This window comes from Empidonax traillii, unplaced genomic scaffold (assembly GCF_003031625.1).
Source record: "Empidonax traillii isolate 1590-97213 ecotype Southwest subspecies unplaced genomic scaffold, ASM303162v1 scaffold217:size1918799, whole genome shotgun sequence".
NCBI lineage: Eukaryota > Metazoa > Chordata > Aves > Passeriformes > Tyrannidae > Empidonax > Empidonax traillii.
Window position 1 is genome coordinate 904564 of NW_020955410.1, and position 27569 is coordinate 932132.

The following is a 27569-nucleotide window of genomic DNA, read 5'->3' on the forward strand; positions in this document are numbered from 1 at the left end:
GGAGGCTGTGCCCGGCAGGTGCCCGCGGGCACACGGCCGGGCCTCGGGCCTCACTTCGGGGAGCGACTGAGCTCCCCGGACTACGCCAGCGTCGCCGTTCCCCTGCGCTCTCCCTCTCTCTTCCTCCCTCTCGCCGACACTCGGGGCTGGCGCCGCCCCAGCGAGCCCCGGGCAGGTGCACCCGGAGGCGGCCGCAGCGGCGCCCCCCGACCCCGCCACCTCGGCCCCCGCGGGACGGCTGCGGCGCGGAGCTCGCCCGCCCCTTCTGCCCTCCCCTCGCTGCGGGCCGCGCCGGTGGGCTTGGCTTGGCTTGGCTGGCGGCTGCAGCGCGGGGCTCGGCGTGAGTCACGCAGCCCGCGGCGCGGGGAGCCGAGCGCGCAGGCACACGGGGGAGGCGGCGGGGGCGGGCGGCGAGCGGGCGGGGGCGGCAGCACCGGCTCCCCGCCCGCCCACTCGCACATGCTGCCGAGCCGCAGTCAGCTGGAGCGCCGCTTCCTCCACAGCCGCCGCCGATGACCTCCTTGCCCGCCTGCAGCCGCTGAGGACCCCCCGGCGTCCCCGCCAGGGCAGGGGATGATAGATCGGCCGCCCGCAGCCCCGTCCAGCCCAGCCCGCCGCACCGCAGCATCGGCCGCCGCCGCCGCCCGCCGGAGCCGCCGCCCGAGACGAGCCGCAAAATGAACCCCCAGTGCGCCCGCTGTGGCAAAGTGGTCTATCCCACCGAGAAAGTCAACTGCCTGGACAAGGTGCTGGGGCGCTGGCGGGCGGGGACGGCGCCTCCCGGGCGTGCCCGCCCCGCTCCTCGCTGCTCTGGCGGGGCGGGCAGGGCAGGGCAGGGCCGGCGGGGCATCGGGGCGAGCCGGCAGGTGGCAAACGCAGCGTCTCAGGGGCGCCGCTACGCCGGCATCCGCGCTGACCCCGCCTGCATCCGCGCTGCCCCCGCTGCGGGCGGCAGCCGCCGTGTCACGGCGCTGGCGTGGGGCGAGCGGGGCCCGCAGCGGCCGGGGCGACCCAGCTGTGCCCGCCCGGCAGTGAGGGCGCCCGGGGCCGGCGGAGGCCCCCACGGTCCCCTCGAGCGATGAAGTTGGAGGGGGTCGCCTGTAGTTGTCGGTGTCTGCCCGAGCTGAGGCGGCTGTGGCTGCCCCTCACACCACGGCCGGCTTGACGGGGCCGGGGCAGCGGGGTGGCGGCAGCCGCGTCCCGCGGGGGTCTCCCTGGTGATGCTGGTTACCGCCAGCGCGGTCGCTCCGTAAATAACAACAGCGAGGCTGTCACAGATGCGCCAAATTAACGTTCCCGGAAAGGCAAGGCAAGGCGGTAGAAGCCACCGGAGGAAAATGCCGTATTATGTGCTAAATTTAGTGTCTGTGCGGCGTATCAAAAAGCCAGCCGTCACATTAGTTAGTGATTTTATTCGCGTAGTATTGCATCCTGAGCAAGCGGTGTAGGTTTTTTTCTCTAATGAGGCAAAACGTCAAACTCCTTCTTCAGTTATCTTTAAAATAATCCTGGCAAGGTCAGCATGTGGAGGTCTTGGCATTTACCTTACCAGAGAATTTACATTTCTGACAGTGTTTCAGAAGTACCTTTGGCTTCATGTGAAAGTAATTCTTTTGATTTAGTTAACAGAGACCTATGATGCATGGCCAAAATATTGGCATGTAATTGTGTTTTTACATTTACCATACCCTAACACAGCTTTCAAAACATCAGTACCATAAGTAATTCTACTTTACATTTATTTACAGTACTGGCATAAAGGATGTTTCCACTGTGAAGTTTGCAAAATGGCTCTGAACATGAATAACTACAAAGGATATGAAAAGAAACCTTATTGCAATGCGTAAGTATTGTAAATGTCAAGTCTTGCAGAAATGCACATGAAAAGAAAACCTGGCTGTGGATATTGTCAAATAGGTATTGTCGTGCTGTAAAATCTCAATCTAGAGAGTGCAGTGCAGTCTAGAGCAGTTTAGGATCTTTTCAGATGGAGTATTCTACTTGTGACAGAAGATGAAAATATTCAATTATGATGTGTTTAGAGAGTGCTTTAATATCTCATCTCAGGATACAGGTTCTTTCCTCCCAGAAAGAGTTGGATCTGGTGCTGACTCCTGTTACATTCATTATTGGCATGCTGAATTACAATTGTCCATTATGCTGCTCTCTATTCGGGGTTATGGACCTGATCAGCATTTTGTAATAAGAAAACAAAGTGCATCTCGTTGTGTAGTTTACCAGAGATGGTATCCTGTTAGAGATCGTGGAAGCCTATTTTTAAAACTGCAGTGTTCCCATATCTTAGATTTGCAAGCTAGATATTTACAAAATCCTTGCTTCTAGTGCTTCATGCTGTTTTGTATTTTTCTAGTCTCTTGGATTTTGATAAAGAAAATAGATTAATTTTGATTTGATTATACTCTAGTACAGTCATGTTGCATTTAACTTTTAGATTTTGTTGTGTGGATTTTGAAGAGTGCTTTGATATTTGGCTTGAAAATACTGCAGAAGAGCTTTTTGATACATGTAGAAAAAAGTTGCTTATTGTTCTTTGTACCAGGCTCCTAAGACTTGCTAATTGCATTTCAGTATTAAGTTTTAATCTTTAGAAGCTGTTATAATATGCTTTATTAGAAGGAAATTTCTCAAAGTTTTGGAATCAAGTTTGGTCTTCTATGTTATTTGTGTGTTGTTATTATTTTCACCTTTACCTACTTAAAACATATTTCAAGAGACAGAGTTTTGAAGCTATATGCATGTTGTAATTTTTTTTCAGAAATATTCTCTATTTACCTCAAAATATTTGTTTGATGTTGAAGTAGACAGTCTATGGCTGGCCATAACAGAAAAATTCAAGAGCATATGTTTATTTTTTCAAGGCTAAAACTTAAGCCAGTGAGTGTCTAAAATACGAGTTTTGTTATAAATCTGCTATGCTGCTGAAACTTGAAACACCTGTTTCAGTGTGCACAGTTGTACTTAGATTGCTTTAGGAGCATATGGAGTTACATGCGTACGTTTCTAGCTTTCCTTGGAGTGCTCTACACAGTGTACGAGGGTGACATTAGACCTCTTGTAACAAAGCGTGGTCTGTTGCCAGTGTCACCTGCTGTAGAGAAAGCTGTGTAGGAAGGAGGAGTCCTGCTTCAACAGGTGGTGTGCTACAAGTTGAGACTAACCTTGAGTATTTGTCCTAGATGGGACTCCGCTTGTGATGCGATTTTTGTTGACATACAGGCTTACATCCTTTGCAGTGATTAGAACTCTGATAGGTGCCTTTTACGTATACTTTTGTGGTTAAATTTCAGTGATGATACTTTGGTTGCTTGATCTTTCCTATGTAAATAGATACTTATTTACTTAATAACACTGTATGTTTACAAAGTCTCCTCCATGCTAATGCGTTGGGGTTTCCATGCTGTGCATATTTAACTTGTGTTGCAGGGGAGTTTCTCATATATATAGTTATGGCATGTGTTTTGTCCTTCTATTGATGGATGAGGGGGAGTACGGATGATGCATATGTCATGTACTATTCAGGTGCTGTTCTTCTGAAAGTTCTTTTAAGGAGCTTTGTAATAGTGATCCTTGAAAAAATAATCCCTAGCCTTGAAATGTCTCTCAAACCTGATATATGAAATGGGAAGAAACAATGGAAAACTGTGAAAGAACTGGGATTTTGTTTCTTAAAGAAGAGACAAAATGTAATGTGTAATATCAACAATGTGTGTTTTGTTCTTAACTTTTAGTAAACTTAAGTTTGGTGTCTCCCCCCCCCCCCTTTTTTTTAAAGAGAAACTTTAATCATATAATGTAAATAATTTCAAGTATTCTGTGGAACCATGAAGGGAAGACCAGTGTGTGCTTTGCAGTTTCCATAACCTTTAATATTCTTCAAAGGAGGGATACTTTTGAAAATGCAGTTGATTTAAATTTTGATAAAGACCTCTTGCATCTCAAAATTACTAATTTGCAAGGTGGACACCATTACAGTATTTCAAATTATGATGTGTCTTATCCAGTTTTCATTACTAAGAGGCAAATCCATTTTCATGTTAAATGCTGCTTAATCAGAAAACCTCTGAAGAAAAGAATGTAAATTTATTCATACAAACACCTACAAGCACTTGACAAAGAGCAATTACTGTTAAACTGTTTATTGAGGCCATCTATCAATGAGAGTGTAATTTGTAGATAAAAGTGAAAAAATATACACTAATTTGAATGGGAGAGGAATACCATGAAGTTGTTTAATAGTTTGAGAAGCCGTAGTTAGTTTTTTTATAGGGACAAGTTTTGCAGTTCAGCCAGGTGCTATGAATTGCCTGAAACAGGTGAAGTAGTTGTTCTTTGTCTCTCTGAAGGTGCATAAAAGTAGTAAAAGAAAAGTTAAGACAATTAAAATGTCCTTGGTAATCTGGTGATTTATCAAGTCACAGTGGCTTTGATGCAAATCTGACCCCCTATTCCACTTTAGTATCTGCAGATAGAAATTATTAAATGCTTGATTAATATATCTGGAAATTATAAGAAGAAAAGTTGTTGATATTTATATTATTTGCAAAATCAGAGCTGATTCTTTCCAGCTGCAAATAACCAAGTTGATGCAAGGAAAGGAATGGCATTTTGGCAACTAACCTTCTGTGTACTAGTTCTCAAGCTTGTTAAATGATTGAATCACGTAGGATGATTATATGGTCACTTATTCTTGTGGATATTGATTTAAGTACTTTTCTGACAGATTCATTAGAGCAAAACACAAGACTACTTTTTATGCAAAATGTAGAAGCCGAAATGCATATTTTTGGAATGTGCTCTCTGCATTAGCTGTAGCTGCTGATGCAAACAGACTTCCTGCATGTGTGAACACATCCAACAGAGACATCCTTTTTAATTTCTGCAAAACCTAGCTTCTGCAAACATGATATACCCTGTTGCCAAAGGCAAACAACCTCACTATTGCAATAAATTGTTCTGAAATATTAAGTATCTAACATTTTGCTAATTGCCTGCATACAGGGTAGCTTCATTCAAGTTTTTATTTATGATATTCACCATATGGAATGATTACATAACTTAAAATTTAAATCTACTGTCATCAGTCTTAGTGTGAATTACTGACATGAAATAAAAATCATCACCACTTTATTTTTTTTCTAGATTTAATTTCTTTTTAACTTGTGCCAGTAGGAAATAGATATGCAAATACTTTTGAAATATTGTGATGTTGTTAGAAGAATTGTACTACAGTTCCAATGTGCAAGTTCAGTCAGACTTTATGTTTTTTGTTACTATAGGAGAAGGATAAAAATATCCAAGTGCTTTTATACCAACTTGGAAATTGTAAGAACTTGGTTCAACTTTCTGGATAGTCAGATGGGCTGGAAAGTGGAAACAGTTGCTTTTAATCAATGGATGAATGTGGCCATTAAATGGAATCCATTGTCCTGAAGGGTGAACTTACATATAGAAGTTTGGTTTTAGTTGTGAAACATGAGTGGGTTTCTTTCTACCAGTTTCTGAATTTAAATATGTTAGGAAGAAAGAAAATGAGTAGGTAAGAAGCAGCGAGAGCAGCCCTGAAATCTCATGGAGTGACTTCTAAGTGATGCAGTAAAGAGATTGCATGTAGTAAACGGGCTTTTGTTTTCAAATTCTTCAACCGTTACTGAACAACAACTTATTTAGTGTAAAAGGATGACACTAAGTTTAGGTTGAGGAGGAAGATTTTTTTTATAGTGTGGTTAACCTTGCATCCAGTTATATGTGGGGTTTCTTTCTTCTTTTTTCTTTTCCTCATTTCGGTCTTTTCAGCTTTTTCTGATCATCAGATTTGATAAAAATTAAGCTATTATATAGGTCAACTCAAAACATTCAGTCTTATGAAAAGAAACAATCCAGAAATTCCCTTGCAAACCTTCCTAGAAGGCAAGGATTTGCACTTTATCACTTTATTAACTTTATGTATTGAAGACTTTCCTCTTAGGATGTAATATTAGATGAGTAATCCAAATAACAGAATCACTGGAAAAGCAGCTGGTAAGGATCTCCACACAGAGCCAAATACACCTATGTCTTTTAAGTCCATTATTTCTTGTTCAGCGTCCCACCCACTATTTGAAAATATTTGTCTCTCCTCGGCAATCTTTTCTTTAAACAAAACAGCTCTGACTCTATCCTCATGAATTGTATTTTCTGCTAGTTCTTGTTTCTCTACCTTCCATTATCCTCAAAGTGTGTGTTTGTATATATGTATTGATTTTTTTCTCCTAAGTCCCCATCTTTGCCTTTTTTTTTTTTTTTTTTTTTTTTTTTTTTTTTTTTTTTTTTTTTTTTTTTTTTTTTTTTTTTTTTTTGTAAAACACAAACTATTGTTAAGTCATATTTAGATTGTTATGGGCTGTGTTTTTATGCAGAATTGCAACCTCAACAGTTGTTATTATCCATTATCTGAGCAGTTAATTGTTCTTGGCTAAGCACAGAATCTTCCACTTGGTTCTCATTGAAATAAATCTTCATTTTCCCCCAGGCTGCCTCTCCAATTTGTCAAATTCATTTTGTATTCTAATTTTGTTCTCTAATGTGCTTACAGCCCCCTCCTATCAACCTGTCAACCCTCCCACCAGAAAGCCTGTGAGCACATTGTAAATTTAATAAGTGTAATCTTCATTTCATCACCCAGGTTGCTAGCTGAAGGCCTGGAAAGGTGCTGGGAGCAGTGTGTACCACTGTGGTCTGATGCAGCCTTCCCTTCTGCAGTGAGCAGTGATGAATGAGAGAAGCACTTTATCTTCTCTACCTATTTATGGAGTGCTAGATCAAGCATTGAGTTCTGTGTGGGAAATAAAGTAAAATTGTGAGATAGAGTAATCATGGATATTTATGCCAACTCTGCTTAAATATAAGGGACAGCTACATGTAGAGGAAACGTACATTCCTGCTGCTCAGTGCCAGGGTATCTTACTTGGTTAGTTGAGTATTCAGCCCAAATTAGTACTGTTGGTATCCAGTAACAAAAAGGAAAGTAGGACAAGAGGCTGAGCCTATTTACTAGAACAATTGAAGGAGCCTCTTAGGCAAAATATTTGAGTCTCTGAAAGGTGTTTGATGCATATCTTTGAGCTCTTTCAAGAAGACACACAAGAACACTTTGTCAGAGTTGCTGAATACCGTGCATGAGGCAGATGGTAGTTCATTGCAAAGGCGTTACTAAAGAATAATCATTGTTGGCACTCAGATCTTGGAAAAGCTGGGCTGTTTTTTATTGCTGTGACTGCATCTGATTAATGGGATGCAAACCCATTTCTCAGGTTCTATATCAACGTGTTCAATTGGCCATGCCCTGATTTCATGTTTGGTCAAGATCTGCATATGACACTTGACATGCATGGTGGATGTGCAGGGAGAGGACTCTGTGAGCATCAACAGGTCCCTTGGTTTGCATCACTGCAAGCTGTGGAGAGCACTGTGGAGTCCTACAGCTTAGATGCAGCCAGTCTGCTTCCCTGCTGGTCCAAGCAGAGTAGAAAAACTGCTGTAAGGCAGATAAGTTGTTACCTTTTTCTCTCAGAGCAGGTTAACTCTGATGTTGCATTTAGCCTGTTCTGTCATGTCTAGTCCCTGACGTGAGTATAGGGTCTGTGATTGGAATTCACATTTTAATATTTTATCTGTTGGTAAAATATTGTTGTTGCCCCTGTTGTTGCTTCAAAGGCACAGTTATAATTTAGTATTACTTAGGATGTTGCTAGGAGAAATAAATAGAAAATATGCAAGTTAATATAATACATTTTATTTTACTTTATTGAAGACTGCACAAAACATAGAAATTTTTGCTGTGTGGAATACTGATTTGTTGCCAACTTACATTATTCACTCTAGTAAATGTGTGTTTTTAATGTGTGATCATTGGTCATTGTAGACAGCAGATGGTTTTTTCAAGGAAGAACATGTGCATACTCTCAGCATCTGTAGTCATAGAATATACTGCACATACATTCTCAGGGGACTATGTTTACTGAGATACAATTTCAGTAGGTGGGTTTTTCTTTGCTTGCTAGTCTTTTAGCCCCTGTTGATGCTCAGGATAACCTTGGTTTTTCTTACTGGCTCTTACTTTCTGTACTCAGTCCCAAAGACTGATGAAGTTTATTTCATTATACTTACTAAAATATTTAGGTAACAGAACAATAGGTGAATTCTGTGATTCCGGATCATTTCCTTTATTTGCATTGCATGGCTTGAGCTTTGGAAGAGGTAATAACCAGTTGTAGCAAGCCTGTGAAATCTTGATGGTATGTTTAGATTATAGCTTTGTGATTTAACTGTTTGGGGTTTCAAATGTTCTAAACAACAGAAATTGTCATCATGTTTGCCAAAGAACTTAAGAAAAGTATTTTCACCTGGCTGACTATGAAGTTCTGTGCAGTTCTGCTAATGTTGGTAGCAAATAAAATCTGCTGACTACATACTTTATGAAGCTTGAAGAAAAATAAGTGAGTGTCACAGTCTTTCATATAAATTTGAATTTTCATAGTTGGTGATGCCAGTAGAGAATGACACATCATGTCTGTCAGCTCAGTGTCAAGAAGCATGTTTTTCTGTTTACATATAGTGTCAGTGGAAGCTTACTGTAATTATCCAGACAATGCACAATCTTGGCTGAGTGGTCAATTAATCTTATTTTTGTAATTTTGAATATTGTAGGGTGCTTACAGAGGCCTTGCTGAATTCAGAGATTGTAGAAGTTACACTGAACACAGTGTTTGACTGTGTGATGTTGAGGTTCTTTGAAGAGGAGATGGTAGGTAGGACTCTAAGGGAAAGGTTTGCTAGGACTCTAAGGGAAAGGTTTGCTGTAGGAAGAGGTGAGTGAAGTATTTGTTGAATAACTGGTCTGCCTCAATATAAATGACACCAACCAGTTCATGCTGCCTCTTGTTATGTCATCTCACATTGCAGCTTTTTAAAACACAAAAACATCTTCAGTTAATTCTCCTTGATTTGCGGCTCAGTCCATTTCTTCTCTCTTTGCCTTCCTCTGTCTTATGTTGGAGTTGATGTTGCATCAGAGTTGACCAAGCTGTTTTCCTTTGCTTTCTCTTTATGATGCCTGTGTAACTTTTATTTGTACTAGGGGGAAAAGTCTGGATGATGAGTAGTGCAGAATTTCTAGTCTCTCGTGTTTCTTCTTCCCCCTGTCTCTCCTGTTTTCCATCCTCTTGTTCTTGGCTGTACTGCAATTGTGTGATGGTAGCCGATCCCATAACAACTTAATATGAGAAGAGCACAAAAATGTGTGATCAGTGTCACACTTGAGAGTAGACTACAGAGCTTAGTTTTAAAAATGAAAAACTAATTGTAATTTGGCCAGCAGTCATTTAAGCATATATTGCAAAGGCTTTTCTGGGAAGTGCATAGCTACTCTTTGAGGAGGATTTCTTAAAATCTGTATGGATACTGGGTAAGTTTCCTCCATGCTTCACAATTTCAAGAATTCACACAAGTTTTTTTCCCCCCTTTAGGAGAGCAAATGTTTGGAGGTAGTCCATCATGTTCTGCCTCTCTAAATGGCAGAATTTTTCACACAGGTGTATTGGTGTAATGCCAGTTTCACAGATTTAAAAATAAAGCTGTGCTGCATTTTAATTTAGTTAATTATACCTCAGGTATTTTTTTTTTTTTTGTAACTTGGCAAACTAAGTGGTAGTAGCTGGTTTTGTTTGTTCTGTTCCAGTTTTGACTCTGGAAGAATTCAATACTTGTAATGCAATTCCTTTTGAAATAGGAAAACTATAAATAGAAATACTTAGGGAAATATTTAAAAGAAAGAATATGCTGATTTCAGACTTAATTGTAATGCGAGTGGCTAAGTTTGTGGAGGGGAAAAGTGGTAAGAGGAAATAAGTTGCCTAAATAAAAAAGCATGGACTATTTTTTGCTGAACAGTGTAGAGTGGCATACATTCAACACAGTAGGGTATTCCCATATTGCGTAGCATTGGTTGTGTGAATCTGCAAATTCAAGAGGGAAGAGGTTTCTTACTGGATTTACCAGTAATACAAAAAGAAAAGGGGCCAGTATGCAGATTTCTAGCAGCAGAAGTGCTCAGTAAGTGGTTGACTGGGAGATGATTAACAGTGTAGATGATTAATAAGTAGAACTTGCAGCATGCTTGGTGTGTTGATGAAAGGGAGGTGGCAGTACATGTTTTAAAGAACCTGCCTGAAAATACATATCTGTCAAAAAGCAAAGCTTCCTAGAAGACTTGGGGTTGTTCTTCTGAAGCTGCTGTTTGTGTTTGATGGAGTGATGCTAGTGCCTCTATTGATGTTAGTATTTGATGAGTAGTAGAAAAATTATATTGATGGGGGGGGCGAATAAAGAAAGGAATGCCTGTTGGAAGAATCTTGGTTCAAAAAATATTATCTAGTTGTATTTGATATAAATGTTGCTATAACATAGGAAGGTCTAAGAGTTATATTTTGAAGTAATTCATAGGAATTTATCAGGATATCAGAAAACAGAGATGAAGTTTGTTACAAAAGTTATTAGCATAAATTGTTTAAAAAGTGTTGTGTCAGCACAAAATTGTTAGGAGGAATGGAGAAAGAGAAAACCAGTCTAGAGGAAAAAAAAGTATCAAAATATATCTATTTAGAAGAACAGTATTTTCTGAAATATGTGAAATGAGTTGATAGCTCTAGTAAATGAGACAAATTATGAGAAACTTAACACTGATGATGTGTGTATGCTTACAAGGGGAAAAGAGAGTATGCATGCAGAGAAAACAAGGATAGACAGAAAGGAGAAATAATTTATCAAAATGTTTGTTGAACTTTTCAGTTTAGCAATGGCAGACTATATTTCTGAAATGGTTGCACTTTTGAGTATTTGATTAATAATGAGCTGCTATAATGGTGAATCATGTAATGAGCTTTTGGCTTATTTTGATCTGAAGATAATAAGGGAGATTAAACGGACATTCCCAGCTACCTCACTATTTATACTCCTGTGTGGCTTCTATTATAGTTGTGTCAGGAATGCTAGAAATCCATATTAACAAAAGTGGAAGAAGCTGGAAGAAAAAGGAAGACCAAGTAGGTGAGCTTGGATTGAGTTAATGGTCAGTGTGCTCCATGAAATTCTTCTCCATTCAGCCACAGAATACTTGCTCAGTCTGAGTTCCATTAATTCTATCGTTATTTTACTGATAAATGAATATTCAGAATAGGGAATAATGTTGTTATATGAAATGTGGTTTATTGCCACTGCAGGTACTGAAGACTTCATCCTGCTTTGAGGAACTTGCAGTGAAGTGATTGTTATGAATTAATGAGAAATATCATGACAACTGGAAAAAATTTGTTTCTCAATTTTATACCTGCTGAATAATATTTCTGTACACTGAGCTAGGCTACCAAATTAATGTCCCTAGGAAGGTGAGAAGCTTGAGGGGAAACTAAGAAGTGGAGTGAGAGTCATGTGAAAATGAGAACAGCACATGTGATTAGTTTTTCTGATAGTCTAATTCAAGCAAGGGTAGATTGTAAACTTTCACTTTTTTCCCACTGAGATGAAGATGGATATTCTTCTGAGCAGCAATGATTTAAATGGACGCTGTTAACCTTTTGCATTTATGAATTATGAGCAATTCAGCATAGGCAAAGATTTACCTTTGGAGTTTTTCTTGAAAAGTAAGAGATCATTTGGTTCTGTTGGCTACTAAGCTACTTCAGTACCTAAGAATATTTTTGTGAAAATTGAAAAACCTAACAATTCTGTTAAGTAGGGCTTTCTCTGCTAGTTACTTCAGGAAGTTTGGAAAGACATTCTGAAGTCTGAATACAAGCTGGTCAAGCCTTGTATTAATTCCTCTTTGTGTTAATGACCTTCTTTCAGCGTGACTCTTGTCTTTGTGGAGCTGAAACTTGAAAGAGTAGCATTCAATTTCTTACACTGATTAAATGCTTAACTTTCATGACCATGCTACTACTGCTGTTTTAAACCTCATTTGGGTCAGCAGCAGGAGTTTCTCTTACTGCCTAAAAGGCAATGATAGATTACGACTTCTGTGCAGAATAATACTGCATATGCAGTATATTAAAAAAGGGAAAATTTAATCTTGTCAGGCTGGATATGGATATGGATATTGTAATGTGCTTTTAAAAGTTGAAGGAAACAGGGTGAAAGTGGTTGTTTTTACCTAATTACTTATTTCACCCAGAGGAGAATGGCAGCTCCTCTTTTTTCATAGCTTTCTTTTTTCACTTCTGTTCTGCTTGGAGACATAGGCTTTGATGGACTGAGTTTGGTGAGCAAACAGGCCTTTTTGTTTTCTTCTACTGTTTGTCTTTCTGCACTGGCAAAGCCACTGGGCTGTTCTGTATCAGATCTCCACAGCAGGTTTCTCCATTGCAGGCCTCCTGTGTGTCAGTAATTCAGCATCTTATGTGCTGTGACCACTACCCATGGTGTGAGAGACAAGTGTGTCTCTCTTGTGGCACTGTTTGTATACATCTTGAGTATCGTGTGTAAATGTTTAAGGGTCTCTTTGATGTGTATCTTCAGAGAGACTGCTACAATAAGGCAGTACTTCACAACTGGGATAACAGATACTAATGCATGCACTTAATAGTAACTATGACAGCTTATACCAAAGAAATCAGAGCTGAACGTTCAGTAACAGACTTAGATACTTAAACAGGATAGTCCAGTAGATTAATAAGTAGTTTCATAGCAATAATTAATAGTATTTATTTTTTTGCCAGTTATATATTTTTTTCATTGGAACAATTTCTTACTAGGAGAAGTTTGACATGAATTTGCAAGTTTCAACTTTCTTTGTCTTTTTTTTTTTTTTTTTTTTCCCTGTAGGAATCAGTGAATCAATTTTATCTGTGTTGGTTTTATAGTATCAGAATGCTTTCAGGGACAAAGTATTTAGTTTTGTCAGTTAAGCTTATTTTGTTTACGTGTATTTTGCCAAAACAACTTTTATGAAAACATTAAAATATTATATATATTTATTATATATATTAATTATGTTATACTTATACATTATATTTAGTATTATGATGACAATTTACAAATAAGAACCTATGAATGTGGAAGGAGGTAAAATATATTATTTTCAAGAGCATGGACTTGTAATATAGTTGGGGTTCTTTACTATAACTTGTGAAGAATAGTCATTTTAAGAGAAATGTTCTCTTTGAAGAGAATTTTGATCACAATTCTTCTCAGAAAATGATGTTTCTTTCCCAGTCACATGTAATATTAAGAATGGTTTTTGTATTCGTGCAACTGGAGGTAAGAAGTTCTTTTGCTTCCTGAGGTGTGGAAGTCTAAAAGAAGTTTCTAGTGGTGATGACCTTTAGGAACATGTAACATGGAACATGTAACACTTTAACACATGTACTTTATAACTGTTGCAGTCTCTATTTTTTTTTCTTATTAGGCATATGTTATTCTAATTTTATTAGAGCTTTATTAACAGCTGTGTTGTTTCTTTTTTATATAGACTTCAATTAACTTTTTGAGTCCAGTCACCATTATTTTTTTAGTATATTGAACAGTGTGTTAGAAAGACTATCCACAACAAGTGTATTGAATATTGCCATGGAAAGCAAAGTTAGTTAACTGCAAACAATCCCAAGACTGTTAAAATGCTTATAAAGGATTTCAATATAGATACACCTTATTTTGAATTGTATTCTTTACCTTCTATGGTTTGTGGTTCCTGTATGATTTTTCTAGAAGGTTTTGTCTCAAGATCTAAAATTGATAGTGTATCAGCCGGTTTTTGGTCTTGCAAAGACCAAAGTTGCAGAATAAAACTTAGTCTTATAAACTAAGTGACATTTGGAACTTGATGTCTTCTTTAATCACATGTATGATGAATATATTGCTAGAATAGAGATTTAAGCATAGAGTTATTTGCACTTTGCTAAGAAACATGTTTTATTCCATGAATGATGGTTCTTCAGCTAAATGTTTTTGAGAGAAACTTTTAAAAGAAAGGCACTCTCTTTTTTGCACAGTTGTTTTCTCTTACCCAAGATACAGACTAACGTAAATTTATATTATGTTGCCGGGAACATCTATGTCTCTTTGTCCCATATATAAAACAAAAAAGAAAAATACCACTCTGACTACTGTCCTGATAGTTTTAATTTAAAGTTTTATAGTTAGGGAGATTTTAAATTTGTCTCCTTGGTACTTTGTTGTTTTTTCAGAGTAACGTGACCAGAAATGTCTTTGTACATCTTCCTTTGCAACATAACTACACAGCAACTGTAAAGGTCAAGGTTAAAATGATTCCTCTACTTTTCCTCATAACTATATGCATGCCTACTTTCACATGAACCAATTTTTTTAAATTCTAGATTTGAAAAATACACCTGTAAATGCTAAAAAACAACAACAAAAAATGTATTGTTTCCCCATCCTTATTGCATATTATTTGAAACATATTTATTCTGCAAAGAACCATATTGGTCATTTCAGTACATATATTGCTTGCAACTTTTGTTTTGGGCAGTTAAGGTCAGTGAGACAATTTAACAGTAAATTGTCTAACAGATTTTTTTCTATCGTAGTGACTTGTGAGAATGCTTATGTTAATTTTCAAAAGTTATTTTTCCTAAAGCAAAATAAGGTAAACAAAGTAATTAGCATTTTCCTTAAAGAAATGAACAGCACTGGAAGCCTTCATGGCACCATTTTCTTATCTGCTATCAAGCAGCTATACTAAAAAATCATCAGTTTTGGTCATAGTAAATTAAGCAGTAGATGGGCAAGAACTGGGAGTGCTTCAGCATTTAGAACTCTACAAATAGTCAAGGAACTATCAATTTCCCAAAAGAAACCATGGAATTATTTTTGAGTAGGGGAAGCTTAATCACACCTTTTAGTGTGTGGAAGACGCTGGATATGAAACCAGCGGGTAATGTTAGAAATACACATCTGACTGAAAAGATTTTTCCATATACCCCAATCTTCATGAAGGCTGTGCTAAGTAGGGCTTCATAAACAGTTCTGTTGATGCATAGGAATTCATCTCATCTCTGTTAGCCTTGCAATAGAGATGGGTGAAAAGCAGAAAATACTTGCTGTTCCCATAAAAAATCTGACCTTAAAATAGGAATGCACTGAACACGCAAAAGGAAAAGATCCTGCAGAATCAGAATGTCATTTGTACTGCCATTTTAAAAGTGAAACACTTGAAGAACATTGCCCTCAATGATATAATTTGTTTGTGGAGTGCCTGTTATTGTTGTAGTTAAATATTTTTACCCAGGGGATGTTATTTGTATAGTGGTGATGGGACAAAGTATTATAAAACAGTACATATCTCTGATGGGGGGCTGGAATTCATGTCCTGGAACACTGTTTTGAGGACTGACTGGTAAAAGTGAGGACAATTAACTGAAACAGCCTTGTCTTAAAAGTGTAGGAAGTTGAAGGAAATATGAAAGAATTAGATACTCAAAAATACCTTGTGAACTGTAGTATGGTGGTGACTTTGTTTTTCAGACACTACATTGAGGGAGACCTTTAAAAAGTTAAAGGTGCTTTTTAGGTGGGGTAGCAAATGGTCATCTTAGAATTGTTTCTTGTATCTCCTAAGCTTCTCTTATCACAGGAAAACAGTAGTATGGATGGTGTGTCTGAAAAGTAATTGAAAAAAATAATTGAAATAGACCACTACCTACTCTTCGTTCTGTTTTCTCAGTGGAGGGAATCAAGAAATACAGCCTTTTGTACTTTCTTCAATTTGTCACCCTTTTCCCAGCAGGAGAGATATGCTCAGTGGAATGTCCTGTGGTTTGATTTCATTTGCCCTGTAAGCAGAGCAGCTTTTATTGACCTTACAAGAAGATGTACACATTAGGATAGTGGATTATGTCATTAATTTATATTTGGACTGACAGAGAATATTGAGACTTACAACCATTTCTGGTTATAGACAAGAAATATGTAAGGCAGTGGGGAGAGAAGTACTTTCTGCACAGTACCACTGGCACAAAGCAGTGGTATAATAAAGTGCACTCTGGGTGAAAGAGGGGAGGTAAAGAAATGTGATATTCCAGGAAGGCTGGGGTATGGACCAAGTTGGCACTGCAGGAGAATCTAGAATGGAAAGGGCTCTACAGATATTATATGTTCTTTAAATGTTTAAAACAGGCAACTTAAAAGCCATGATTGAATAGAGCTGGCAGGTTTTCCCTTCTGCTCCATCCACACAGGTTGTTAAATGATTCTCCTTGCTGTGGTAGCAGAGAGCCTGCCAGGAGTGCATTAAGCATTGTGATTAATGTCTGTCACACGTTTGTTCTCTCATCCTCTCCCCAGCAGGTGGTGTGTATATGCAGTGTATTTTTTCTTTTCTTTTTTCTTTTTTTTTTTTTTAGATTTAAAGAAAATAAGACTCTTTTCAAAGATGCATATATGCATAAAAGGAGGCAGTGTCAAATAAGTGGAACATGTGCTTGGAGCAGAAAGGGCATGTGATGTCTCTGAGTTCCTGAAAACTGGACTGAACAAGGAACTGTCTCCAAGGAGGTTCTGTTTCCATTGCAGCTGATTTCTGCTCTTGTTTTAGAGACTTCTTGTGAGACAGAAGTAGTAAAATAACAGTCTTCTTTAAGATTGGTTTAAGATTGGAGGCAGCCTGGGCTGTAGCAACCATGCCCTGGTGAATTCGTGATCTCAAGGAGCTTGGGCCTGGCAAGGAGCAAAGTCATGGCTGAGAAAGGATCTGTTCCTCACACTGAGGGGTAAGGAGGAAATGCACAGCCAGTGGAGCAGATCTTTATGGTAGCAATGTTAAGGCACATATAAGACAAGGCAGTGATCTGAGACAGCCAGCATGGCTTTATTAAGGGCAGATTATGCCTGACCAATCAAGTGTCCCCAGACAGTGAGATCAAGTGCACCCTCAGCAAGTTGGCATATGACACGAAGCTGGGAGGCGCAGTTGACACTACTGGAGGACAGGATGCCATCCAGAGGGACCCAGGCAAACTTGAGAAGTGGGCCCACGATAAACTCTTGAAGTTCAACAAGGCCAAAGTGGAAGCTGTTGCACCTGGGTCAGGGCAATCCCAGACATGAGTACAGACTGGAACATAAGCTCATTAAGGTTATTGGTGGATGAGAAGCTCAACAAAAACCGACAGTGTGTGCCTGCAGTCCAGAAAGCCAACCACATCCTGGGCTGCATCAAAATAGGAGTGACCAACAGGTCAGGTGAGGTGATTCTCCCCCTCTGCCCTCATGAGACCACACCTGGAGTGCTACATCCAGCTCTGGGTTCCCCAGCACAAGAAAGACAGGGACCTGTTGGAACTAGTCCAGAGGAGGCCATGAAAATCAGCAGAGGGCTGGAGCACCCCTCCTATTAAGATAGGCTGAGACAGCTGGGGCCATTCAGCCAGAAGAACAGAAAGCTTTGGGGAAACCTCGTTGTGGCCTTCTGGTACTTAAAGGGGATTTACAAAGAAGAGTGAGACTGACTTTTTACATGGGTAGATAGTGAGAGGACAACAGGGAATGGTTTTAAACTAAAAGATGAGAGATTTTGATTAGATGTTAGGAAGAAATTCATTGCTCCTGCTGATGAGGCACTGGAACGATTATCCAAAGAAGCTGTGGATGTCCTCTCCCTGGAAGTGTTGAAGGCTAGGTTGGATGGGGCCCTGGGCAGCATGATGTAGTGGGTGGCCTCCATGGCAGGTGGGGGTTGCAACCAAATGATCTTTAAAGTACCTTCCAACCCAAACCATTCTGTGATTCTATGTTTAAATTTAGGTTGCATTTTGAAATATTAAGTCACATTTGATATGAGGTCTGGTAACTTGAACTCTGAAACTCTATGGGAAGGCAGGACTGACAGAGACAGAAAAATTTCATGTGCTTATGACAGTCTCTTTTGCTTAGAGGTATTCGGGTTAGTCTGTATGAATTGGGAGTTTCCTCACATTACTTGATAATCCCACAGAATGTCTGAGTGATGGAGTGATGGGGACATGCGTGCCAAGTGCTGCCAGTTATTAGAAAGGTACTTATATTTGTATATTTATGACTGGAAAAAAAAGACTTTTTTATATTGGAAGTGCAACAAGAAAAATTAACCACTGTGTTACAGTATTCTTTCACACTGTATATGTGAGTATGATATTTTCTCTTAAAAGTTTTAATAATGACTATTAGTAGGTTATTTAAAGTAGTGTCAATTTTTGTTTAGTTTGGATACTGTTAAGTGGCAGAAGGAAATGCATATGATGAACAATTAGACTAATTTGAAAAAACTTCTAGTTATTTTATCTGAAAAATATACCATGATTATTAGTTCTTTGCAGGATTCATTCTTTGGTGGAAATGCTTACAACTGATATAAACAGATTTGTGTTTTCTATGTATCTAAACTATTTCAGCAACCATAAAACTAAATAGTCGTTCTTCCTTCAATATGAACACATTCTACTCTCTTCGGCTATTCAATGTGAGGTTGTATTTAGAGTACCGTTACCTTGGAATTTTAATCTCATTTACACAAGGTCTTGGTTACAGTTGCTTAGTAACACACTGTGGAAAACAGATTTGTTGATTTATGATAATCTATCTACAATATCCTCATAATTAAAGATGTCGAAAGGAAAACACCGTGTGGGTGTGTGTTCCAGCTGTATGCTTCTAACAACCTCTGTCTTCACCATGTGCCTTACAGCGAGTGTCATTGTAGGGGTTGATGTTTTATGTAACTCACCTGACACCTGACTCACACCATTGTATGGGGTTTGGTGGTAGTTTTGGATAATGCTGTTTTACAATTCGTAGGTGAATCTGAAATCCTGAGGTTTAGCAATTAACTGCCACAGGACTGCAATTCTGACGCAGTTATTTTCTCAGAGTTGCATTGATATCAGGAATATATCAAGAACAATCTGTAAGAGAGAGAGAGAGACTCATGGTTCATTTTTACACAGTGTTACACTTATGTTCCCAGGAGAGAGAAGCGTGTTAGAGATTAAGCATCATGAGACTTGTAAAACATCTTTTTTGACAGCTAAAGGAAGTATCCAGAGAAGTGTTGGCTGTTGAGTGTTGCATGTCTTCAAGTACTTGCAATTACTGTATTTTAAGGTTTCCTGAAATCTTCAAGGTCTTTTATTTCTTTGCAAACAGGGCTCAAGATTTCTGTTTACCTCAGCTGCAATTTATTGCAGAAGAATTTAGAAACCGAGACATTTCTAATGCTAGCATGCTTATTATTTAAAATGCCTATGGAAGCAAAAATTAAGCAAGCACCTCTGAGACACAGATGGAGTTTTATGAAAATCCTGGAGCCTACTTTAATCATAGACCCAACCCCATGAAAAAATGCAAATGAATTTAACAAATTTATAAATAAACCAAACTAAAAGTTTCTTCAACTCAATTATTTTAAAAGTGCCATTCACCTCATGGCTCAGTTCAGTTGAATTTTTCCCTTCTGCCTTCAAATTCTTGTGACCTTTTATGGTTGTTTCACTACTGTTGTATTCCTTGACTGAAAAACAGTGGGTGACATTTGTCTTGCCTGCCTTTGACATATCCCACACTGACATACGTAAGCTGAAATCATTGTTCTAGTCCTGTTTTTGTAGATGGTGGAGAAATAAATAAAAGCTTTAAGATTTCAGTTCATCTGACTCATTTTATGATAGATGAAACAGACTTTATTCATCGTTAATTGCGTTAATCTTCCTGAGTTTACTTGGGCACAGAGGCTTTCATGAAGTGAATATTCTGTAAGAGAGCCAGTTTACAATGGCCATCCCCAAACAGCTGTCAGAACCAAGTATCTTAGTTTTCTGGAGCTTGTACCAACTCGGATTTTCAGTTGTTTGGTATTTCCTTGGCAATCGAGCAAGCTTGTGGAAGAGGAAAGATTTCAATTATTCCATTCCATTTTTATTCCTGTTTTTGAGCTCTGCCTGTTACCTCACTGCACGCATTGTTCCTGCACCGTTGCCTTCAGGTTCTTGTGTTGCTCAAACCTGCATCATTAATGTAAAAAAAGAGCAAAAAAAGCCAGGAAAAAAATTTTCAAACATTTAGTATCTCAAAACACTTATCTCACACTTTAAGAAGAAAAATACTTATTCTTCTGTTTTTGGTGATCTCTCCTTTTTCATCTCCAGGCTGCACCTGGAGCACTGTGTTCAGGGTTGATCCACACAATTCAAGAAAGGTATGGGCAGACTGGAGAAGGTCCAAAAAGAGGGCCACAAAGATGATCAAAGGGCATGAGAAACTGCCTAAGAGAAAAGACTGAAGGTTTTACATCTTTTCTTCCTGGAGAAGAGAAGATTCAAGGGAGGCCTTGTCAGAGTATTCCAGTACTTAAAGGGCAGCTACAAAGAGGAAGGAGGCTCTCTCTTTGCAGGGAGCCACATGGAAAAGGCAAGGGTACAAGTTGCATTGGGAAAACATTTATCTTTACACAAGAAATAATTTTTTTTACAGTAAGAACATCCTCTCCAGGGATGTGGTAGAGTCTCCATCACTGGAGGTCTTCAGAGTGCAATTTGACAGGGTGCTAGCTCACCCAAGCTTGGGGTAAGCTCACTTAGGCTTGTTGTCCCATGAAAGGCTGACCTGGGTTGTCTCGAGGGCCCTTCCAACCTGGACTGTTCAGTGATTGTATGATGGATCTGAAATTTATGTCAATATCATTTTGGGTCTAATAACCAAGGGCAGCTGTGAATTCCTCAAACATAGTTATGAGGAAAATTAGGTGAATTCAAACATAATTTATTTTTCATTGATGAGTTTATGGAGATTGAATTTGTTATGAACTCTCTTAAAAGTGACAATTCTGAATTTAATCAACTCAGATTTTAAAATTTTGAGTTACACATTAGATTCACATTTTAAAAGATAGGTCATATAACCTGAGGGGAAAAAATTGTGTTTTACAACCAATTAAAAGGTTTATAAAAAGTCTGAATTTAGTCATATGCCTTTTTCAAATCTTAATGGGAAATCTAAAGTAACCCAGCAATAAGCATCTCTGCTATTTTAAAGAATGTGTATCTAAATGCATCTTTTAAAAGAAAATTACACAGAATTGGATTTGTTTTTGCGACTACATGCAGAGGACAGTGAGATACAAGCTTTTATGACATCCAGAAATACATGATGACACTGTATGGTAGGCTCTCCAATGGGCTGTGACCTTTTTCTTCCGAGATAGAGGATCTCACTCACTTGGGGCACCCCTGCAGCCAGACAACAAAAAAGGGCTATACTCTTCTATTTAAGATGTGCAGGACTGATGTTTATTTTTTCTTTTTCTTCCCCAGTGTATTTTTGCCCTTTCAGAATGATTTGATTAATTGATATTCAATGTATGGAAATAGTTTTTATAGTCCTTTAAACAAAAAAAATTAATTTGCTAAATCTGAGTCGGCAATTTATCTCTTCTCTCTAAGCTCTCTGTTTGTTTTATAATCTCCTGTGTGTTTTCTCTGTCTTTTATTAAATCTTTATTTACATATAAAGGAAGATGTATAAATTCTTGGGCAGAAGATCTATGTGCTTGAAACTGTGTATCTATTAATTCTTAAATTTATGTACTAAAGATCTGTTCTTAACTTTTTCACATATACAAATACTATTAAATGAATACTACTAAAATATGCCTTTTAATTTATAAGTTCAAGGAAATACTGCTGATGTTGGTGATAATTCTGTAGGGCAATGAAAGCACTACTTTCAGAACAGTCTGTTGGTTAGTCATAAGAGTTTTTTATTTACCAGGCTCTATGGAGGTAGTTGGCATTAACCACGCTCATTAGTCAGGACCGCAACACCAGCGTGTGCCTCTGACCGCATGTCTCATGGTATAAAGTGGTGGCCGAAGCCTTGCAGTGCATGGATTTACAGTAGATAGAAAAGGGAACCGTGGTTTTTGACTCTCTGCCTGTGCAAGGGCTAGGATTCTCCCTTTTTCATCCAGGTGAACTTGTGCCCCCAGCAAAGCATCACCCTGCTTTTCTGACAGTGTAATCACTCAGCTGGTAATGCTGTTTCCATCAAGTGAGTACCACTTTGTTCTGCCTTTTGAGGTGTTTACTTCCCAGCTGTGTTGAAACATGGAGGCTGCTTTCTGCTGCTCCTTCGAGGCATTTGCCTGGGCCTGCTGGATGATGTGTTCCTACAACTTCTGAAAATGCAAGAATGAAATACCTATTATCTGTATGATTTTCCCCCACCTATTTGATTAACAAAGGTGAACAATGACTATTTTGAGGTAGGAAAAAACCTTTATTAATATTTTATAAGTGCAGGTCTTTCTGCATTCTCTTTAGATTTCCTCCTACATCTGTACAACTCATCTGCAATATGAATACAGTATCTTACCAAGAAAGAAACACTATTACAGAGTGTTCCTTTTGCTTCAGTTTGGCGGTTGTTGTTAATGGTCTGTCTAACTAATGACCGGGATCCAGACTTCACAGGGAAGGTAACAGTTGGCCCATGTATGGCTGTTGTCCGTGACTGTTTTTGTTGTCATTGACCAAGTGATTAACAAACTTCTGAAAAAACCTCGAGGCTGGAGAGCATAGTAATCTATAATCAGAATTGTTTTCTTTGTTTGAAAGGGGATAAAATTCTTTATTTAAAACTTTGTTTCCTAGGAATTTAGTATTTAAACTGTTACGGAATTTAACTAATAGGAAAAAAATACCATTTGATTTATTGTTAATTGTTCTTTTTGAGGGATTCTTTTTGTGGAGCTATATTTTCCATGAGATAGACATTTAATATTAAATTTCTGGCCTTGTTATAAGTGTACCTATAATCTCATAAATATTATTCTGACATTATCTGTGAAGTGAAAGAGAAGCTATAAATATGCTTCTTGTTCTGTCTAATACATTATGTAAGATGTATACTTCATAAAATTAGCATTTTCTTTTTCCATAAAACAATTTATGTATAATAAAAATTTATAATTTTGGACATTTAAGTTTGCTTACTTTGGATAATAATTAGATTTTTGACCAGCAGGGATGTCTGGTGAAAATATATCAATCTCATATTAATATTTTCTAAATAAAATATGTAGAAGAAATTGTGACTCTGGTTAGACACTGAATGTCATATTAGTCTGACTAGCACAGAGTGTTAATTTTTGTTGTGTTAATTAATGTAGTAATATGTAAACCAGAAGACAGCACCTCTCTAACCCCAAGTTTACTTATTGATGATGAGATCCTGTCTAAAAATACATGCTGTCCTTCATGTTTGGGTGTTCCTTTAGGGAATGATGAAAGTGAGCAAGCCGCGTCCCTGTGGTGTTGAGTCCTTTCCCAACGCACTGCTGGAGGGGCTCTAAATGGCAGTGGGGCAAAATACCCAGGGGGTGAGAGTTGGAAGGTTATGGGTGAGCTGGGTAAGGGAAATTCTGTAGAAATGGGGATTACTGTTTTTCAAGTATCTTTATGTTACTTCTTACAAAGGAAAAGAGGCCAAAGACTTGTCCTTGTTTTAGCTGGCTCGTAGGAGTAGTCTAGGTAAGACACAAATTACTGTAAGAATTAGCACACAAGGAAGTGATGTACCTGTGTCTGAGGTTACTTCATCTCTTTGGCATAAGTGACTAAGAATGTGCCCAATGCAGGTCTGTGATAGGAAGCTGTACTCAGCACACACTGATAAGGAATTATGGTAATAATATCTAGAGGTAGAGAAGTGTCATTTCATCTACCCTAAGTGGAAATAAATTAATATTTATGAAGACACTTATAAAAATTAAATGACAAATCAGTGTAATTATTCTCATTGTTCTGTGTGTCTTTTCATAAAAATACAGCTAATGCATGCATTTGTCTTATGTAGTGCATGGGAGAGCTGAGGACCAGAAACCAACTTTATATCATTTTAGCCCATCTTGCACTGCAGTGGGCTAGTGTTTATCTCAATTATGCTGAATATGTTCTTCTAATCTATTCTTAAAATTTAGTTTTCTTGGAGTCCTTATAGATCATAGTTTTTCTGAAATTTTTTTTTACAGCTTTTTCTTAATTATTTTTCTTCTTTCTTAGTGGATGTGGAAAATTGCTACCTCTGTTTTTTTTTGTAACGTGTTATATATTGGAACACTGTTCCCATAGCTCACCTCAGACTTTGTCTTTTTAGAATGCAAACCCCTAAATTCCTCTAGTCCTTGTTAGTACTTTCAGAAACTCTTACTGTTTCTGATCCTTTCCACAGATTCCTCCTCGTTTGTCATTTTTCAGAGTGACATTTACATTTTAACAACAGGATTATACTGCTGACTTGCATTTTTGTCACTGTCTTTTGTCACTGTCTTTTGTCACTGTCTTTTGTCACTGTCTTTTGTCACTTCCAGCGGCTCTCTTCCTGATTGCTGTATAGAAAAAAATGAGCTGACGGGAAATGTGACTCCATAAACTTCGAAGAAAGTATCTAAAAGGTGGAATACACCTAAGGTGGCTGAAACAGGCATCCCCAAAGAAGAACAAGTTGTTTACTGTCTGTAGTGAGCTGATTATGTGAATTTTTCTGTCACATTAATTGGATGTGGTAATGAAACTGATACCAGAAGTTGCAATCCTCAGTGATGGGTGGTGCCAGTGTGGTAGCAGGCTCTAGTCATAGTAGCATCAGAGTGCATTAGGAAAACCGTGACTGTCCAAGGTGGTGCTCCTGTCCAGTGGCTAGACAACTGCTAGGATCTAAGGAGACCCAATTTCTGCATCCAGGTCTTCTTGCCTCTGTTGGTTCATGGGACAATTTGTTTCTTGAGGCCTAAGTGCTTTTTGAATCTGTTGAATGAGGTGACTATTCGCTATGCTCATGAGAAGCTCTATGTAAGAACTAATTTGTATTCTATTTTTTCTTACAAATGTGTTTTGAAATTATATGGTGGGCTATTACTACATATAAAAAAGGTAAATAAAGGGTATATTCAAATGCATATAGCTTTATTTCAAGTTAGTGTGAAGCACTGCTTCAGTTATTAGGCACCTGTGTCTTCTGTTTAAAACATACTTTCACTGAAGAACAGTTGGAACATTTTGAGGACAGTTTTATTGCAAAGTTGTGGAATTTGTAAAATATGAAAAGGAAGCACCTGAAGTTAAAGGCACTGTATCAGCTTCCTGTTTAGTATCGAAAACTGTTAACCCCTCCAAACATGAGTGAGAAATAGCCCAAAACGCTGAGAGGATTAAATGTTTCAGCAGCAACCTTCTGATGAGAATTACAATTCACTTCATATCGTGAGTAATTAGGGATCAGACTGTCTGGATAAGATGAAATGTTAAGATGCTTTCAGCAGAGCCTCTGCTTCTGAGAAGAGAGCTCTGTCTTTCTCCTGGATGCCCCTGTTCAGCAAAGTAGGCATGAAAGTTTGGGAAACAAAGCAAGAAAATGTTTTTTAATTCTTTAAGCTTTCATAACTGCAAACATGGCAGAAGGTATAATACCTTCAATGTGCAGTTTAGCCTCTATTCCAACCCTGTAACTTGCACAGCTTGTCTCTGTTGTGTGGTGAGTAGTTTAGGTTGATCAGCAAAGCATACAAGACTGATCTTATATTTGTAAGTGTATGAAAAAATTTGAAGTAATTTAAGCAGCTTCTGGATTCACTGTGTAGATCAATTTACATACATATGTATTAAATGTTATTGTGATAACATATAATGCATGTGTATTACTCTCTTTTGCCTAATACACAGACCAAATGTGCACACATTATTTGATGATCTTCCTTATGTGGTAGATAGATCGATCCCATATCTTGCTGATTACTGTGCACAAAAATCAAGAAAAGATTATTTTTTGTCAACCAGACTTCTCTTAGCAAATCTACATTAAGTTCAATAAACTCCTGCAACTGTCATGAAAACTTTCTCATCCTAATTCTCTTTGAATTTTCTCCACTGGAAATATCTTAGGTATATTTTAAAATGTTGCTTCCTCTTCTGCTAAAGAGGAGGATGTCTCTCCTTCTCCATGTTTGTGTTTTGCCATCATCTGACCGGTTAGCTAGTCTTGGGGCAAAACAGAAACGTAGATATCAGGCCTTTATTTCTGGCTTCATCTCTTACTGTAGATTTGTGCTTAAAATAGGCATTAGGTACTTCTTGTTTCTCTTTTATTTAAAGTAAGAGCAGTGATTCTCTGCGGTGTGTGTTCTGGTGACTCGGTGTGCAGAGAGTGCCAGAATGAGATGGAAGCTCCATCCATAATTGTCATTTAGTCTGAGGGGCTGACCTGCTTGAAATCCTGAGGTGTGCATTGCACTTCCCAGTCCAGTAGTTTCTGCTTGTCCACCTCAGGACTTGAATATTCCCATCTCACCCACCTGAATCTAAAGAAAAAAAAATTATACCTGAGCCATTGAATGTGATCACAACTAGGGAGATGAAGTGAGGGAGTAGTGTGTACCATTCAGTGAGAAGACACTGCCATCTCTGTGTTCATCCTCCTATCTCTTTTCCAAAATGTATGTCTGCTAATCTGGGGTTGATACCAGGTTGGTACCTGGTATTTGTGGTTATTAGTATGACAAACCATCTAGAGTCAGTTTTAAAAGAGGCACAGGACCTGGGGTATGGCTCTTGTACTATGTATGTCTTAATATCCAGGTATCCAGTCACGCTTGAGATTTGAGAAGAACTCAGAGAGGATTGGATGAGATACTGATAGTAACACCACCTGATCCTAGCACAGTGGAGATCCTGCAGCAGGATCATGCCCTCCCATTTACCTGTGTATGTGTAGCAATTGTGAGCATACTTAGGCTGGCTGTGATTATGTCACTTTACCCAGCTGGCACAGCATCAACACTGTGCCCAGTGTGCAAAATATACAGGGCCTCCCTATGCTGTGGGCTTAAACACATGGAAAGGTCAGATGCTGCTGGAAAACAGCAGAGAGGCTGCCTGATTTGGTGAGCTGGTTCCGAGAAGTTGTTGCTTTTGGTTTTAAAAATATTTCTCTCTGATGCTGTAAAAAAAAATTCTCTGAAAGTTCTTTGGCTTCAAAGTATTACTTGTCCTCTGGAGGTGGGAATACTACAGAAGGGGCAAGGGGCATTGTTTGGAAAGCTTATTTACATTTTTATTTAAAAAAATGCAATATACTCTTGCCTCTGTCCTCCCACGCACCTCCAGGAATGAGCAAGACTTTGATCTTCCTGTGACAGAGGTGTGCAGGCCCCTCGTTGCCTGCAAACCAGGGCACTGCACCAGCAGCGTGGAGCAGGGCTGAGTCCCTGTCCCTCGCACAGGATGCTAAAGAGCTGCTTAGCAACGCGCGCCTCAGCGCCGGCGGCCGCCCCAGCCCGGGGAGGCTGCCAGGGGAGACAAGTTTTCAAAGTGAGATCTTCTATTTAAGTATTTTTTACAGTGTGCGAGATAGCTGGAAAAGAGGGCAGCAGGCAGAATGAAAGCAAAGAAACTGCGGAGGAGGAATGAGAAATAAAGGAAGGGTGTCAAGGCTCTGAGTGAGCAAGGATCCAAGGAAAAAATAAAAGAAGGGAG

At 38.8% G+C, this 27569-nt stretch overlaps 1 protein-coding gene across 2 annotated transcripts in view; it reads left to right on the top strand.

The window, feature by feature from the left end:
* Positions 1-391: 391 nt before the first annotated feature.
* NEBL (nebulette) overlaps positions 392-27569 on the top strand; it is a 251612-nt gene continuing 224434 nt past the window's right edge. The window contains exons 1-2 of one of the 2 annotated variants that reach the window (XM_027887606.1): positions 392-746; positions 1749-1843. In XM_027887606.1, coding sequence (XP_027743407.1) covers positions 678-746; positions 1749-1843 — 164 coding nt within the window. In that variant the 5' untranslated portion in view covers positions 392-677. The remainder of the gene's footprint in view (positions 747-1748; positions 1844-27569) is intronic. The other variant, XM_027887607.1, reaches the window with a different exon arrangement.